Source organism: Dendropsophus ebraccatus, chromosome 14, assembly GCF_027789765.1.
Source record: "Dendropsophus ebraccatus isolate aDenEbr1 chromosome 14, aDenEbr1.pat, whole genome shotgun sequence".
In the NCBI taxonomy this organism is placed as follows: domain Eukaryota; kingdom Metazoa; phylum Chordata; class Amphibia; order Anura; family Hylidae; genus Dendropsophus; species Dendropsophus ebraccatus.
In genome coordinates this window covers 21,817,550-21,836,757 of record NC_091467.1, presented here as the reverse complement: position 1 = coordinate 21,836,757, position 19,208 = coordinate 21,817,550, and the positions used below count along the sequence as shown (strand labels likewise).

Genomic DNA, 19,208 nt, shown 5'->3' with positions numbered 1-19,208 from the left:
AGTATATACACTCTGTATAAACTTCATTTGCTATGGGTTATACAGCTGAAAACTCTCATAGTTCAAATAAAAATACAAATACATTTGCCATTTTTTATCCACTTTCCGCCCTCGTGAAGTGTGCTACTTAGGCAGTAACATTACCTGGATCACTTGTCTGGATCATGACTTTAGAGGGGGCCTATTGAAGCGTCCTCAGAGCTTGTTAGGAATCACACACACCATTGAGCAAGTCTCAGGTGCCAATGTAGAGCAGTATAATCACCTAACGTTTTATAATATGAACACAGAGGAAATGGAGTGGTGGAAAATTAACGCTGCTCGTAGGCCGTAATGTTAACGCTTAATGGTTTACATGACCTTGAAAAGTCGCAAGAAGATACAAAGTCACAGCAGGGAACTTCAGCAACAGATATGAAATGTATGTATAGTCTTTGTGGGCCCAGTGCAATACAGTGCAGAGGACTGGGAACCTGTACTGGGGTCTGTAATGCAAACACTTTTCTGCATGGTTGTACCTGGTATAGCTGGGTAGCTACACTGTATTTAATAGCATATAGTTCACATTGAAGTTACATACTGCTACTATATCTTTATTATTATTTACCCCATAATATGTATGGGTACTCTTGGTCTTGTCAGACTAGGGTGCCGAAGGCCAACCAGTAGGAATAATTCTGGGCACCCATCCCTGTTATAAAAGTATTACCTGATCACTTTTAGGTCTCAGGCACATACATATACGACTCACATTACACCTTTTTTTTTAGCACTTTCTCTAATATATTGTGGTACACGTAGGCGAAGACGATGCTTGCAGATAATAGATGCAGGCAGGCTTCTCTGTGTGCTCAATAGGGGGGCCTAGGGTGAGGATAGACCCACCACTATGCTAACACAGGACACAAGTGCCAGCATGACATGACATCTTGCCACTTTCACAGCCACTCAGCCATAGAGAAACAGTGAGTGACTGTGTTTATGTAAAACTAGACACAAGAGAGGACCCACTGCAGCTCAGGGACCCCCCAGGGAATTCACCTGCCCCCTTGTGGCCCAGTCTAAGTCTGAGTCTTGGTAAATCCTTTGCCACAACAGGAGAAGGTGTTACTAGGAAAGCATTTTGCTTAATTTTGTCTGGACATGGATACCATGTTCCTATGCTGTTGTTTTAATATCATTCAAAAAATTCCAGACATTATAATAGTCAGACTATAAAGAATACAATAGGATTTCTCTTATTCATTACCTGTGTGAACATTGCACATGTGCTGGATTGTTAAGACACCTGTGCAGTGTTCAGACATGTGATGAATTGGAGAAATCCTGCACAGGGGCGTTCCTAATGGTGAAGAGGGTGGGGAGGAGGGACAGAGATGCGGAGCAAGCCTAGGGCACAGACACTCTAGACCACGCCAATTTGACACAGGGCTGCAAGTTTAAAAGTTGTCTTTTAGGACAATAACTGCTTCACCTGCCGAACGCACCCCAGGACAGACCTAAGATTAAAAGCAGCTATCCAACGGTACAAGCGGTTTGGCGGGGCAGATTGTGGGTACAGAATCACTTTAATTTCCAAAAAATGACTACTTACCCCGTAAAAAGAGCTCAAAATTCTTGACCACTAGGTGTCCCACTTCTTTGCTGCCTGCAATCCATTCCTGTGGTCAGGGGAGATCTGTCTTTAGTAACAGAGCACAACAAGTTATAAAAAGCCAGTTATAAAAAGCTACTGAATGCATGAGATGTAGGAATGAAAGAATGTTCATATAAAACATCCCAGTGCCCCTTTTGTCTTTGAAGAATTAAAAACCAAAAAAAAAACCTCCTTTTCAGAGCGACTGTGAGAGAGGAGTGCCTCGCATTGTGTAATCTTGAAATGTTTCAATAAGGAAATACTAAGAGCCTCTTTATGCTGTTTGTCTACCTGATTGACTTCAATAACTATGTCATTTACTTTGTTTTATGTTGCTGTGGTTATTATGTTTGTGACAAAGGGAGAAACTAAGCTTCGCCTTCACCCCGAAGAAAAGTCTGTACAGTTGATTCAATCTATTTACTTTACCAAGCCTGACTTGAAGTGAGATGGAATTTATCTTTAATGTTGGCACATCGCTCTAAAAGTCACCACATATTGCATCCTGAAATGTCACCGCTGCCAAAATAAAAGGGAAAGTGGATAAACAAGAGCTGGACCAGTGACTTCATATTCGCATTTGATCTTACTGTCTAATGGTCTCTGTTCCAGACATCAGTACTGGCAGAGAGATGCCAGCTAAAAGGCTTGTTTATTTCATAAATCTGCTCAGAACAGGTTCCCGGTCCCGTCCTTCTGGGTCACTGGCTTCCCAAGTCATAAATAGGACAGTGTATTTGATTTAGTCTGCCTCTGATGTCAGGATGTAGACAGAATTATCGGGAGGCGACTCAACATTTAAACCAACTTTGCGAAATTGACAAGGATATATCAGAAATTAAAGGGGTACTCCGGCCTGGGGGTATTTTTGAGCTATGGCCGGGGAGGGGGTGGTTATAGATGGCGGCGGTCACTTACCTCCCCGGTTCTAGCGCTGGGTCCCGGATCGTGCCGCCCCATACACCTGTCCCACGGCCGCTTCCTGGTCAGAGCTGCGGCAGAAAACGTGATGTCTCAAGGCAGCTCAGCCATTCAGCGGCCGAGGACTCCGCTACCCAGCGCTGGAACCAGGGAGGTGAGTGACCGCTGCCATCTATAACCACCCCCTCCCCGGCCATAGTTCAAAAATACCCCAAGGCTGGAGTACCCCTTTAAGGCTTGTCAGGAATGATCAAGGATACAAGTAAAAAGTCCACGGCTGGTTCATGTCCAAGCCCTTGGTAGAGTCACCATGTTTAAAAAGCAAAAAAATAAAAAATCAACAATAGGAGTAAGGGCCCTATTACACGGCATGAAAATCGTTATATATCATTCAAATTTAAAAGTTAATATAATTGCAATCAATGATCGAAAAATCGTTTGTGTATCGTTGATTTAGATCTTACGCTAAAATCATCGCTTGCTGTAATTCCGCATTCATTCACTCATCGTTCAGTGTAATTGCACATCGTTCCTTCTTTTGCTGGGATCAGATGGAGTAAACGATCGTAGTAACAAGTAACAATCGTAACTAACGGCTATGGCTCTGTTAATGTGGTGAACGATTTCAGGTTAACGATAAACAATCTCGTTTGTGATCGTTAATTGTTAAAGATCGCTTCGTATACTAGGACCCTAAGGGTACTATTAGACGGGCCGATGGGGGCCCGATAATAAATGTAAATGAGCACCAATCTGCTAGATGGGCGCTCGTTTACTGGGCCTATTACACAGCCCAATAATCGTTTAACAAGGGCTACAGGGACATCGTTACCGATGTCCTTGCAGCCCTTGTTTAAACATTATACATTACCTGTCCAGGTTGCAGGGCTCCTCTTCTTCTGTGCTTCTCCCCGGGTCCACGCGCTCCAGCTTCAGAGTGGCCTGTCTCAGCTGACAGGCCACTCAGCCAATCACTGGCCGCGGTGGTCCCAGCCAGTGATTGGCTGAGCGGCCTGTCAGCTGACAGGCCACTCTGAAGCTGAAGCACGAGGACTCGGGGAGGAGTACAGAGGAAGAGGAGCCCTGCAACCTGGACAGGTAATGTATATGGTCATTCGTCGTCGCCTGACAATTATAGGTCAGAACCTATATTAACGATCAGCCGATGACAACGATCATCGGCTGATCGTTGTTTTTATTACACAGAACGATAATCGTCAGAATCGGGCCAATTCGGCCGATTAACGTTCCGTGTAATAGTACCCTAAGAGTAGTTCAACCTCAAAGCAAGGAAGACCGTGTAAACTCAAAGGGCATGGCCGAACGGTGGTGAGGGGCATGGTGTGTCGAAATCTCCTATCCTCTTTTGCATCACCAATTACTACAGCGGTCTGAACAGTGACTATGCATGAAGTCTGATGACATGGTAGGATGAGGTTAGGCAGAGGAATTGGGTTATCCCAAGATGATAGGTCATCACCTGTCCACAGGTTAAGTAATAAGTAGAGATGAGCGAACCTTGAGCTGGCTTGGGTTTATCTGAACCAAAACGTCCTGCTTTTGATTACCGGTGGCTGAACAAGTTGGATGCAGCCCTAAGGAGTCCTGGGAACATGGATACAACCTATGGCCTATGGCTGTATCCATGTTCTCCAGGAAGCCTTAGGGCTGCATCCAAGTATCAGTGGTGGTCTGACCTCTGTCCTCCTTCACTCACTCCAGGAACAAATTAGATCTTCTTGTCCCTGGAGTTGGTGTAGCATATGTGTTACTGATCTATTCACTTTCTATGGAAATGCCGAAGAAATCTGAGGACAGCACTTGGCTATCTTTAGCTGCCAATAGCGGCACCGCATGTGACTGTTTACTGATCCATTATTCCAACAGAAAAAAAGTCCTGTACTTATAAGTGGTGGAGGTCCCAACAGTCAGACCCCTATTGACCAGATACCTCACTTTGAACATTTATGGATTGAAACAAAAATTGTGTAGATCTTTGTTTTTCAGGCATTTGTTATTCAAGCATATTACCTGCTTAGACTTAAAAATAACCTATATTTTTTTGTTATTTATTAGAGCCAGTAACGAAACATGTTTTTTTTTCCAATATGTTTTCTGATTGTAATTTTTTCATTACATTTTTTGGTACATTATTATGGGAGCAGCCATTTTTGGGCTGTTTTTAACATACGCTTTACGGCAAATACCATATCCATAGGTAACGATAGGCAGGACGGGAACAGGAAATGGCTGTGTGACCTCTTCTTTAACTACTGTTGTTATCTCTAACTGTAATTCTGTACAGATCACTTTCCAGCAGCCTCTTCCTTATCATCACACACAGAACAGGAAGCCTCAGTAAGATTTTAGGACTATTTTATAATATACTGTAGGGACAATGGAAAATTTGAAAAAAATCACTAAAAATTCTTTAAAAAATCTTATTTACGGTAAGGTTATTTATCTCAGGTCTAATAAATACATGCTTTCTATGTGGTATTGAGAAAGTAAATAGGCCTAATGCACAAAGATAGAGCGAGCCTCCCATACCATCTAATTTATTGCATCAGTGCACCTGCACCTCGCTGAGCACCGGACATATACTCTAGACCTAATCTTGGGAAATGGGGCAGCACACAACACACAGCATTGAAGATGTAAGTCTAGAAAACATCTGCAGCCTTCCCGCTGCCAAGTTCTGCTCGCAGCCAAGTCCGTCAGCAGTGTGAGACAGGCAGCTGGTAATACCCGCATGAGACCTCGTAATACACAACCAGCTCTGTAACCGGAGTGAGAGACTGGCATCCGGTGATACCAGAGACAGGGCCTGGTTATATACAACTCTCTGCTCAGCAAGCACGTGCCTGGCAGATGGTGATACACAGCCATGGGCAGTGCCGTTCACACGAGACATGGCAAAGCAATTCATGCTGTAGCTGTCTGTAATGGTATAACCTTTTTTCTCTTGCAGTTTCATATACATAATTCAGGCTCTTCTTCTATCTCTGTTATTTATCTCTATATTATTAGTTGTTGCTTTTATTATCTAATCTGACTCCTGGTTCAATCCACTCCTGGTTTTGGTTGCAATATGAGGACCACAATACTGACTGAAATATACGTAGTGTGAACCCAGCCTCAAAGGGGTTATCTAGCGCTACAAAAACATGGCCACTTTCTTCCAGAGACAGCCCCGCTGTCTCTTGTCTCCAACTTGGGCGGGGTTTTTCTGCTCAGTTCCATCGAAGTGAATGGCGCTTAATTGCAAACTGCACCTGAACTGGAGACAAGAGTCGTGTTGTCTCTGAAAGAAAGTGGCCATGTTTTTTGTAGCACTGGATAACCCCTTTAAGGTGGCCGTACACCTTCAATAAGTGACGGACGATTGTTCGTCTGTCAGTTATGCCTCCCGTCCACCGCCTGTCCTCCCCACACACAGGAACGTTTGGAGCTGACGAGCATTCCTGTCTTGTCTATGAGGAGGGGTAAGCAGCAGCAAAAGCACTTTATCTAACGTAACAAAGTGGTCGGCCGTGATTTTTCATCAAGTCTGACCCCTATCACCACCGATATCTGTGGTTGTTCAGGCCCCATACACCTCAGGATCCAATCTGCTAGATCGGCACTCGTTTACTGGGCCTATTACACGGCCCAATAATCGTTAAGCAAAGGCTGCATGGACGTTGTTGGAGATGTCCGTGCAGCCCTTGCCCAAACAGTTAATACTTTACCTGTTCACATTCCTGGTCTTCTCCTGCTCTCTGTATGCGTCCTGGTACCACACGCTGTGGCGTCAGCCAATCACTGGCTGTGGCGGGCTCGGGCAATGATTGGCAATTGTCAGCCATTGGCCGTGTATCACTGTTACACGTATCGATGCACAGTTGGTGACAGTCGATAACTTTAGGTTTGGACCTAAAGAAACCTACAAAAGAGCCTTGACTTGAGGTATGGATTACAGATGGGTGTCTGGTTTGGCAAAACCAGTAAGAGAGGCCAGTATATAGTCAAAATGTAGCTGCCCCCATACACCTTATAGTGTTGGCCTGTTGGCATAGGAGAGTTTGTTTGATTTTAGTATATGGTGTATGGACAGCCTTACACTGCATACCATTTAGTTCTGTATACAATAAATACATGTGTGCTTAGCTGACATCACTGTATCTTCTATGCTGCTGCTGTTCTCGTATGTGGCAACAGGAACTTTGGAACTGGCTACAACTTTTGGCTATGTTCCCACGTTGTAAGACACCGGCCATTCTGTAATCTGGCCGGGTCACGGAATGGCCCTTGTCTGAGAAGATCATCCCAGCCGGTACTGTAGTATCGTCTGGATGATCTTTACAGCCGCTGAATTCAGATGCGGGCGCATCTGTGGGCATCCGCATCCAAATTCCCGCTGCACACAATGGAGCGTGCATCCGGAGCCACACGCTTCATTGTGTGAACTGACAGAGTTTCATTGAATAGCGGCCGCAGAAAACTGACATGTCAGTGGGACATACCGTATGGAGGCTTTACTACCATATAGAGCGGGGCTAAAGTGTTGTGTTTGTTTCTGAAAATAAACCCCAGCCCTTTTTTTTTCAGAAAAAAGTAAGACACTGTCTTATTTTAGGAGAAACAACTTATATTCCAAGGACAGTGTCAATGCTTTTTAAAAAGTAGTCAATCGCAAACTTTTCCAATATATGATGACATTGCAACTTGACCATATAGACTTTCCATACTGCAAGACCCGATTCCTTATTTTTCCCCATCCACAAAGGGTTAAATAATAAGTCATTTTTTCTTTCTCGTTTGCACCGATGACATCACTGTAAAAGCGCTGACACATTCATCTGCTCTTTTATAAAGCTATTACCGGCGCTCTGATTAATGTTCCATAAGAGGTCAGGCACAATCAGGCCCAGATAGCTTCATCTGTCAGCCGGAGCTCAGCTTGTCAGTAAATACCCTTTACCCGCCTGCAAGAAATGTGCTCTCTGAACTTTACAGAGATGAGCAAAAAGGGCATGTGCCAAGGAGGAGCATCCGCGGTGCTGCGGCTACTGTCAGGCGCTGATTTAGAGTTATGGCACATTGATTACAACACACGTGAAAACAGCCCTCGAAATATCACATATTTGATGAAAATTCATAAATTGTTCCAAAAATGTTATTCCCTATGACAGCGCTGGATGGGTATTCATGCAGAATCATGGGTAACAAATGGAGTTCAGTACCAGTCAGCTATTATAACCACCGATAAAGGGACAGACATCCCAGAGAGGTCGGGATTCGTATTGAAGGGAACCAGTTAGTGTAGAGAGGCTTGTTTTCAGCCAGGGCTACATGGGAAAAAGTATGGACATTTAGCTTTTCTCAAGAAAACGACGTCTTATTAGCTCAACTAGTCTCCTCCAAAAGGATAAGACAACTGGGCTGCACCAAAGCCTTCTACATTGTCAATGTAGAGAGGGAGAGCTGGCCGAGTAGGGCTTAGAATGTTGTGAAATTGCCATTATAGGGAGGGTGACAGAATCCAGCATTTTAGCACTATGAGGATTCATTTCTTAACCCTGTAGTGAACAGGCGTCCATCATAGTCCATCCTGTCCATTATCTTCACAATGTATTTGAGTTCTCCGAGGCCAAAAAGGGAGGCTCGCTGGGACATCTTGACTTGCTGAGCTGACTGTACGCTGCGGCCTAGCATTCCATGCTCGTATGGCATGATACCAGGGCCGATTCTGGGGTCTCTGCCGCCTGAGGCAAACCTCAGGCGGCATCGCCCCCCTCTGACGTCCCCCCCCCCCCCCAGCCAGCCGCTAACCTGTCCCACGCCGCAGCCGGCCCGCGCTCTCCGCTGTCTCCACATCCCGTCAGGTCCCGCGACGTCACCCTGCAGCTGTCACGGACCTCCAGGCTGTGGTGAGTGAGTGGGGTGATTGGGTCGCGCGGGGCGGACCTGCGCGACCCGATCACCCCAGCACGTCCCCCACCGACCCCGGGCACTCACCACAGCCTGGAGGTCCGTGACAGCTGTAGGGTGACATCGCGGGACCTGACGGGATGTGGAGAGCGCGGGCGACGGGACAGGTGAGCGGCCGCTGTCATTTTTGTTAAGTGATACTTAACAAAAATGACAGCAGGGGGGACATAATGCCGCCCCCCTGCCGGACCGCAAAATATGCCGCCTGAGGCGGAAGGCTCATTCCGCCTCATGGCAGAAGCGGGCCTGCATGATACATGTATGCAAAACATTGCGTATATACGCACGGGCAAATAAGATATGCTAATGCTTTGCACCTCGTAACTGCTCCTCTATTGTGTATTTTACGCTTTGCACCTGATAATCTGAATGCAGCAAAACATGCGCTTCTACTGTACGTTTGTTATTTGTTTGTGAATGTACGGCGAACACGAACAAAACCCATCATTTTTTTTTTATGTTTGTGTTCGGTATCCGAACCAAACATCGGTATGTTCGCTCATCACTAGTTGCTAGTACCCTCCTGTATAATGAGGAGGGGGTATCAAAGGCTCCGGGCAAAAAAAGGCTTGTCTCTAGGTAACTAGTACCCTCTAATATAATAAATGGAGGCATCAAAGGATCCTTTCTAGCAGGTATTACCCTTCTGTATACTGATGACTGACTGAGAGGAGCCTTTGATGCCAGTCATCAGTATAGAGCAGACTACTAGTTGACTAGAGAGCAGCTTTTGATGCTCCTCTTTAATATAGAGGAGGGTACTACTTGGCATCTAAGGCTTTTTTCTAGCCAATTAGTACCCTCCTCTATATTAACGAGGGGCGTCAGAAGCTCTTCTCTAGGCAACAAGTACCCTCCTGTACACTGACAAGGGGCAAGAACTGTGTCTCTTCCATTTGTAGATTTTTATTTTTTTTTTAATTCTGGGGGGATAACACATTTTTAAATTTTTTTATTCAATTTTCCATTCCAGCTAGGATTTCCTCTTGAAACAGCAGGCATACAATGTGTTAGGCTATACACACATCACACATACTGTGTAACACTTTTTTTTTTTCTTACACCTATCACCCCATTCACTGATATTCTAACACAGGCAGATGAGAGTATCTCGCACGTTTTTTCTGTCTAGTTGGGAAGCGCCGAAGTGCTCATCGTAGCCTACAGCGCCATCGCTATTCTCTGAAATGTATTGAAATATTTACACTTTATCTCTAGTAGATGATGGTTTAGCAAGTTCTTCTCAAGATGGGAACCTTGGGGCTTGTATGCACAGCGACAAACACAGCCTAATGACATTTGCTGTAACAGAACATTAATACTGAAGTAGAATCGTGTCTTACAGATGGAGACGTTGATGTAACTATTAATAAATCCGCCACAGGATCGTAATCCTTATAGCAGTAGATTTACTGCCTTGTTATATTGGTCCAGCCATTGGATTGATCATCCTGTGTCTCTTAATCACAGGTCATGTGAGGTGCAATGGCGTTTGTGCTCATTACATCTCGGCAGACACTATTTCCTATATTCTTATTTGAGCCTCTGTATATGTAATAATATGTAATAATTAACCAAACAAGTAAATGGCAAAAAAAATCACAATTACTATATATATATATATATATATATATATATATATATATATATATTATTGTTATATTACATTTTTGTAATTAAAGATGGTGCCTTTAAATTTAATTAGTTACAGGCAGGTATAGTAAACTTATTTATCATTTTGTATGGCCTGACTCTAAATGTGTTCGCATGTAGTATTAATGCATTTGAATAGAGGCTAGAGAGCCTTAAAGGACCCCGGTGAAAGACAGACAATGTGAGCCCTAGCGCTAGCCCCCCCCCCCCTCCCCAGTACTGTCCCTGCCTACTTGCCGGTCTTGTGCTAGGCCTCGGCGGCAGTCCCTAAGCTGGGTAAGTGAAACACAGAACGAGACAAGATGGACAAACCCAATGAGGAATAGTCAGGCATATACAGGTCAAACTGGAGATGGCAGAACAGTACAAAAACAGCTGGCAAAAACGGAGTACAAAAGGACAGGCAAAGAGGTCACAATACCAAGTAATCCAATCCAATATAAACACCAGCTTAAGACTATCACAAGCAAGGACCCAGAGAACAGGTGAACTTCGTATGAGATGTCAAGTCCCGGACCAGGGCGTGATTGGAACAGTTCTCTGGCATCCAGATTGCACAGAACACAGATTGACAAGCAATAGAGATGAGGGGTGAAGGCAACTGTCTATCACCACTAAGTCTAAACCAGGAGTAGGGAACCTTGGCCCTCCAGCTGTAGCAGAACTACAACTCCCATCTTGTATGGACAGCCAAAGCTAAAGCTTTGGCTGTCCAGGCATGATGGAGTTGTAGTTTTGCAACAGCTGGCGAGCCAAGGTTCCCAACCCCTGGTCTAAACTATCTGCAGCCTGCACTAGGCTAGCAGAAGAAACCAGACGGGTGTGGTGGTACCTGTCAATCACCACACAGAAAGTACTAGAATAAGACTGGTGCAAGAAAACCTAGTTCAAGGGTAGTCTCAGGCATACTTTATGGGCAGAAGACCGCAACGAGGTCTGAAAAGGCTTAGACATAACAAGAGCCTTTTTTGTTATGGCTTCCATATTCTTCCATACTCAGACTTCTAGTTGTAGTTACTTATACTGTATTTATTTTGTGAATGCAGAAATTCTTGCTGCCAAAAATGATTGGATTTCCTATTGAACCCCTTCTACACTTTGCAGTACACATTATACATACAACAAATCTTTTCCAAACCAACACTCGCGGTCTTGAATTCTCATTGCTTCCCTCAAAGATTAGTTATATCCAAAATTGCTCCAATACAAATCATTTATTACTTGAGCCATGTCCATGTTTTATCAATAAAGTTCACTATTTGCATCAAAGAGAAACTTTTTCTAAAAGAAGTCTTAGGATTTTGAGGATTAAAAAAACGTAAAACTTTAGTGTCTGGGAACGTTAAAAGGCTTCTCTATGGCTTCTCCAGCAATAGCACAATCCCTCCCCAAAGGTTGTGTGGGGTATTGCAGGTCAGAATATAGGACATAAGCCATAGACCTTTCTGCCATGTTTGTCTAATTGTGGACAACCCTTTTAAGTCCATGGTATTAACAAATGTTAGGTGTTTATGAAGAAAATATGGAAATTGTCATCAGTTTCTTTGTAGATATCAGCAGTAATGGTGTAATTCTTGATTTGCAGACTAGGAGCTCACGTCACTCTCAAAGCTCTCAGCCGGGCCTTGCAGATCAAGCAGCCAAATTGTCCTTTGCATCAGCTGAATCCCTGGAAACCATGTCAGAAGCAGAGTTGCCACTTGGCTTCAACAGAATGAATCGTTTCAGGCAAAGCTTGCCACTGTCTCGATCCACCAGCCAAACCAAACTACGCTCACCAGGTTGGTTAACACCGGTATAGGAGTTAAACAGTGAGAGACGTAGCTATGCTCTTTCTTGTGTATTCAATTCTCCATAACCTATCCGAGGAGGAGTGTGCATTGTGTCATGGCCGCCTCTTTGTCCATTTAATGCATTGAACGTTTTTCTACTTTCAGGTGTCTTGTTCCTTCAGTATGGTGATGAGACAAGACGGGTGCACATCACTCATGAGATCACCAGTATGGACACATTACATGCTCTTATAGTGCACATGTTCCAGCAGAAGCTTACCATGGGAATGCTGAAATCTCATAACACGGCTATACTTATCAAAGACGAGTCCCGGAATGTCTTCTATGAATTGGAAGATGTCAGGTATGGATCGGGTGTGGCTGTAGACCAAGAAGTGACCATGTGGTAAGAGGCCATCAAAGAACTGAGTGATGCCACAGTGCTATGTCCTCTGGAAATAAAAGTGGGTGATCAGTCTGTGATCAGTCCCCCAGGTGGAATTTACAGATTTGCATTCCACCATCTTAATTCCTTTGAGAAGAGAGCTGAATGTGTGATGCATTAATTCATAGAAAACCAATCTCCAACTAGAGAGTCAGTGGTAGGCACTTCCAGCTCTTAGGATTGCCAATGGGGGTGCAGGGGATTAAGACTTATAGGGGTGCTCACTCTCACTCACTTTTAAACACGAAAGAGAAAAAAAAGAGTGCACTGACCCTAAAAATGTCCTTTATTGTAGCTTTTGGGTCTCCTCCAAAAAAAGTCACAGCGACTCGAATGCTGGCACCTTCAGTGTACGTAAAAGCTGTTTCATGTAATCAAAACACTTCCTCGGTCTACAGAGGAAGTGTATCGATTACACGAAACAGCTGTCACCTACACTGAAGGTGCCAGTGTTCAAGCCGCTGTGAGTTTTTATGGAGGAGATCCAAAAGCTACAATAAAGGACGTTTTTAGGGTGAGTGCACTCTCTTTTTCTCTTTAGTGTTTTTATTAATTCATAGAAAGTCTATGAGTCTGTATACTGCAAACTCTGTAACTACGACATGTCAAAAGTTTATAAATGATAGGTACCCCCTTTAAATCCACCATGGCAAGATTCACCAATTGCCTTTTTTGATTCCTCTACAGTTTTGGGCTTATCACTTGTCATCTAAGCAGCTGGTATTCCCATTAGGGATAGTTCAAAGCAGAAAATCGTTTCCATAGATGTTTTGTCTTCGATGCTAATTTAAATGAGCAGAATCTGGTTTTGGGTGGGATGCAACTGCATAGACCCAACACTTTGGTAGTGCATGTATTAAATTCGGATTGAGAATTTAATCTGGTCATACATTGACGAACAGCAAAGTGAAGAACTTTTATTCTATCTATGTTACATACATAATAGCGACCTCCATTTGGACTCTCTTCTCCTGGGTGAACAGTTTGCCTTTACTCATTAATGACTTAACTTTTTTGTTTTGTTTTGTTTGCTTTTCTCAGAGACATTCAGGACAGAAGTATTATTAAGATCTACCGGAAGGAGCCCATTTACTCTTCGTTTCCTGCTCCTCACATCACCAACGGGGACGTGAGAGTAAGCGGAAAAGACCGCTGGTCAGACTGCTGTCACCAGCTTTGGCTGGGTCTGGGCTGGGGGCCGGAAGTAGGTGGCAGCGATTGCTCCCAGCCCAGAAGCATGTGTGTCCTTGTGTGGAATGGGAGCCGTGCATGTGCATGACTGTTGTCTGTCTGTACAACCAGATGTGGGAATAAAGATGGAAGCACATTGGATGACTGTGTGTATACTGCCATGTGGGCTTTTTTATGTATCTATGGCATAAATTGCTGTTGTCATCAAAATTTTAGAAGACTGTAACTTAAAGGGGTTTCCCTGCCACAATAATTTTGGGGCATTTTGACCAAGAGGGTGGTGTGGGACTATTTGCTAATACCCTATACCAAGTACTAAAGCAAAAGGGACCCGAGCATTTTAAAGGCCGAGCCTTTTGCTGAGAAGACATCTGGGTGCCACTGACTATAATTAAGTGACCTGGTGTCCTGTAATTAAAGCCTGGCTGATTCAGTCTGGAGTTGAAAGGGAATGATACTCAGTAGAGCTTTACAGCTCCATTGTTTAAACCATTGTTGGGGGTTCCACTAGCTTCCCCCCCCCCCCCCACCCCCCGATCAGACATTGTAAGTGAATGTACTCTGTTTCTCCATAACAAAGCTCAACAAAGGCTATCTCAACCACTGCTGAGGGCCGGGCAAATACACAGCAAAACCGGTGGCCCACAGATTGGCGATATGGACGGCCCTGTGGGCATTTGCCCGGTCTGCCAGATTGCCAGTCCGGGCCTGCAACATCAGGAAGTTTTGCCACCTAATACTCTAGATTAACATCAGCGTGGAAGCCATGACCGTGTTACCATAGACACAAACACCTTGTCAGTCATAATAGCTTATCCTTGCATTGTCAAGAACTACACCTGTATTACATGAAACTCAATCATTTCCTATGCCGCGGCTCATGTTTCTTCCAGATTGTGTCAAATGTGGCATAGTAAGCAGATAAATCCCAGATAAGTTTAAGCTTTGCAGTTTATTTGCATAAGGTAAGGCCGCCGTTTCCTACCCGAAGTACCGCCAGCAGCCTGTACACAGTGTTGTTTATAGCGCAAGTAATAGAAGTCTGGCTCTGCATATATTACCAGTCACTCGGCTGACATGCTTGTCTGTGTTAGTGAGTCATCTTTCGGTAAGCTCCTCTCACTTTCTACCCCCGTGTTCCTATTCCTATCCTGAGACTGTAGGTGTGATCCCGCATACAAATGTCTGCAGCTTCCTCACATCACAGGGATTTCCCCTTCTCCTGCATAATGCACATTTCATTACTGTCAGGGCTATGGGAGACGGAGAGGTGGCAGCTATTAGGGTTCTCATTGTTAATGTATGTCTAGCTTGAATAACAGAATTGCAGGCCGGGTACACGGGGAGTTATGGAAATGGAAGAAGATTAGACGTCTCTAAGTGAATACATACTGTATAGTGTTCCTTCTTGAAGATTCTTGATCTCCCTAGCCAGGCCTCTAATAAAAGCTACAGTGATAAGAAGGCCTTATGACACGAGGCTATTTAAAAATTTAAGATGAAGGGATTATAGGGTGAAAAGGGATCAAGGGAAGTGTACACAAGGGGGAGTTTAGTGCGCAGGCTTAAAATCAGCTTGAAAGCAAATGAGCTATCCCTGGGGGGGGGGGATGTATGTGCAATTATAGGCGTGCTTGGTTGACTGCATGTACGAAATGTAGTCTGTGCAAGCGTACGTATGTCTGCTGCAAGTGGGTTGTTTTTATTGTAAAAGTGTGTCAATGGTATGTGTGTTAGGATGCAGCTTCATGTGCCTATGCACTAAGGAAAGGCTTGTGTGGGGGTCTGCTGTTGATGGGTGATGGGATTTGGGTGGATTTGTTCAGAGTTATGTATGGCATGTATGCAGGGCTGGATCAAAGTCTGTGGAGGAATCTGGGCAGACCCATGAACCCTTTCCTAATATTAGGAAGATGAAAGCTAACACTATGTAAATGATACCACCATATGGTGCCAAATACCCGTAACATGGAATGCTGGCACCTATATTATACAGTAATCCCATATAGTAGTGAATTTATAATTAAAGGGGTTGGCCACTTTATAGTAAAATTGCTCAGTATACAGTATTAGTAAGTGTACTCACAGTCTATACTGACAGCAGCTCTCTGTGTACCTCATAGAGCTAATATTAGACTCCCCTCCTCCTCCAGGCTGTCCTGCTCTGTAATGAGTCTGCCCATAAAATGGCCGACATGGAGGAGCATGTGACCATGGCCCGCCCCCAATGTCCACCACTGAGCCTGTATATGCATTTGGAGGACACTGGGGGGCAGGGCATGGTCACATGCTCCTCCATGTCAGCCATCTTATGGAGAGACTCACCACACAGCAGAACAGCACAGCCTGGAGGAGAGGAGTGTGATATTAGCTCTATGAGGTACACAGGGAGCTGCTGTTAGTATATACAGTGAGTACACTTACTAATACTGTACACTGAGCTATTTTACTATAAAGTGGCCAACCCCTTTAATGATATCATAGTTGGCACCATGAGCAGAGCTGTATATGCCCAAAAAAAATATAAATGCCATTGAGGTAGCAGCTGCCGACATGCTGTGGCTTGGAGAAAAAAACGTTCATTTGGCCATGCATGCATGCCTACATAAATACATAGCCACAAATAGAAAGTACATGACTTGTAGCTGATTATGGATGGAATTAAAGGGGTTGTTCACCAGTTTTTTTCTTTCAAATCAACTGGTGCCAGAAAGTGTCAGAGATTTGTAATTTATCGCTGTTAAAAAATCTCAAGTCTTCCAGTACATATAAGCTGCTGTATGTCCTGCAGGAAGTGGTATTCTTTCCAGTCTTGACAGCAGGAGAGGTTTTCTATGGGTATTTGCTACCGCTCTGGACAGTTCCTGATACAGACAGCAGTGGCAGCAGAGATCAGTGTCTCAGACTGGAAAGGATATACCACTTCCTGCAGGACGTACAACAGCTGATAAGTACTGGAAGACTTGAGATTTATTTTTTTTCAATAGAAGTAAATTACAATCTTTGCAAAAAAAATGTTGGTGAACAACCCCTTTAATATTTTACAAGATGGATGAATTACATGTATCCTGTTTCACATGTCTATGTGTTGTGTCCGTTCATAGATCAGCATGATCATAATAACATGCATGCTTGTCTTTAGCGTAGAATACAAAGTATATCATCCCTAACTAATCCCATTCTTATGTACCATGTAAAACACCAGTCCTTTACCTTTATAGATAGACCTGTAAGTAGTTGCTGTACTTGGTTGTTCTAGTCTTACTAATCCTTAGCATGTCAGTATGTCCATCCTCCTAACCTTTCTTGCATCATATTATAGTCTTGTATTCAGACTATTGCCATTCTCCTGACCACGTTCTGCTATTTTATTTTTCCAGCGTGAAATGATGTATGGGTCCAGGGATTCTTCTCCTACCCGACGCCTCAATAGTATGTCTCCTGCTCCTCATTTGGCCTCTGGGTCCCCTCCTCCAGTACTTCAGTCCTCGTCCCCAGCACGATCCCGCATGTCTTACAGTGGTGGACGACCACCTTCCTATGCAGGAAGTCCTGTGCATCATGGGGACAGAATGTCTGGTCTTCCTCCAGCCCAAGGAGTCTCTCCTAGTCCTAGCGCTATATTGGAGAGACGGGACGTGAAGCCCGATGAAGATTTAAGCAACAAGAATGTGGTGCTGGTGAAGAATGAAGGACTTTATTCAGATCCTTATGGAATGGTCCATGAAGGAAGACTTAGCATTACATCCACTCAGTCCCTAGCTGGACTCGGGGACCCTTTCTCCTACCCGGGGGGTTTATACAAGCGTGGGTCAGTGCGCTCTCTGAGCACCTATTCCGCAGCTGCTCTACAGACTGATCTAGAAGATGGAATGTACAAACCTAATTCTCAGATATACGGAGACACATACGCTCCAGGAATGGGTTTCCGTATTCCGCCCTCCTCACCCCAAAAGGTGTCAGATGGAAGGATGGTTGATGTTAACCAGAGTCAAGGTCCCCATAGTCCTTATTCAGGGCCTTCCAGCCGCTCCTCTCCTGTTCGCCAGACATTCCGCAAGGACTCTTCCTCTTCTGTTTTTATGGACAGTCCTGTTGGTAAGCAACGGAATCCCAGCTCTTCCTCTGGCACCAATGAAATATTCCCTGGACCAGGTGAACGTCCCCTGTCCGGTTTTAGCTCTCCAGTGCCCACTAAGGAGGTGGAGACAAGGTGAGAGCAGTAACTGCATACTTATCATCTTAACTTGTAAGGCAACTTTTCTATTATTACAAAAAAATCGCAACTCAAGTCCGAGTGTTCAGTATTTGAATACTGAAGAAGAAGTTAAATGTAGCCCTGGAGAGTTCAGGGAAAACAAGGATACAGCCATAGGCTTGATTCATGTTTTCCAGACTTCCTAGGGCTGCACCCAACTTCTCCAGCCATCAGTAATCAAATGCTGAACGATCGGACTCGAGATGAGCTCATCTCTAAACAGTATCTGTCTTTGTCTGGTGGCCTATTGGTCATCCATATTCCATGTGTGTAAAGCCAAGTTACCACCCTTTCTCCATTCTGTCAAGCTAGTCACATAATACTGTTGGACAGTCATGTGGCTCCATGGCCAAATTCAACAAGATATCATAAGATATCATAAGTAGAGATGAGCGAACCTGGAGCATGCTCGAGTCCATCCGAACCCGAACTTTCGGCATTTGATTAGTGGTGGCTGCTGATCTTGGATAAAGCCCTAAGGCTATGTGGAAAACATGGATATAGTCATTGGCTTTATCCATGTTTTCCAGACAAAGTTAGAGCTTTATCCAAGTTCAGCAGCCCCAGCTAATCAAATGCCAAAAGTTCGGGTTCGGATGGAAATGCAAAGGCATATAAGTAGTGATGATAGGTAATAAACATTAGAATTACATTGCCAACTGAGATATTTTAACACATTATGGGTTAACATTATTGAGATCTTAGTTGGAATAGACTTTGCATAGTGTTGTGGCAATTTAGAACACTTAAAATTGTCTCTGTTGTTTCAAACAACTTCCCTATATATGATTCCTAACATATTTGTAAGTCATGTTATTTACCAAAAACAATTTCTTAGCCCAGAAATAAAGATCCAAGATCATGACCACGGTTTCCCTTCCTGCGGTCTGTTATACACTGCCTCTTGGCAAGGGAAATCCATCTCTAGTAACAGACGAGGCAAGGCAGAACACAGGAAGTGATGGTAGGGTTTAGCATGTACTGTATATAGTAGAGAGAGGCACGCTTGGATAGTCTGCCAATATGATCTTCACTGTTCTTAAAAGTTTAATCAAGGCTTTCCTTTCTTCTATGAACAATAGTGTTGAGCGAGCATGCTCAGTGGAGCTTAGCATCAATTGAGCATCTGGTGCTTGCGTAAAGGTTGCCATACGCCTTCAATAACGGACAGCTGAACAATTATTCGGCCATCAGTTACATTCCCCATCTGCCACAGTAAACTATTTTGTTTTTTCCATATATTTTTGTATATTTTGTCCCTTGAAGGGATGTTTAAACAAAATATAAGAAAAATAGAATGGAAAAAAAAAATTAATAGGTTAACCAGGCACCCACTGCTCTGCGATGCAGGGGGCACCT

General features: G+C 44.0%; 1 protein-coding gene across 12 annotated transcripts in view; it reads left to right on the top strand.

Moving 5' to 3' along the window:
* Positions 1–19,208, top strand: part of SRCIN1 (SRC kinase signaling inhibitor 1) — a 165,162-nt gene that overhangs the window by 106,555 nt on the left and 39,399 nt on the right. For all 12 annotated transcript variants that reach the window (XM_069953482.1, XM_069953489.1, XM_069953481.1 and 9 more), the window contains 4 exons: positions 11,769–11,964; positions 12,121–12,319; positions 13,442–13,535; positions 16,972–17,804. In XM_069953482.1, coding sequence (XP_069809583.1) covers positions 11,769–11,964; positions 12,121–12,319; positions 13,442–13,535; positions 16,972–17,804 — 1,322 coding nt within the window. The remainder of the gene's footprint in view (positions 1–11,768; positions 11,965–12,120; positions 12,320–13,441; positions 13,536–16,971; positions 17,805–19,208) is intronic.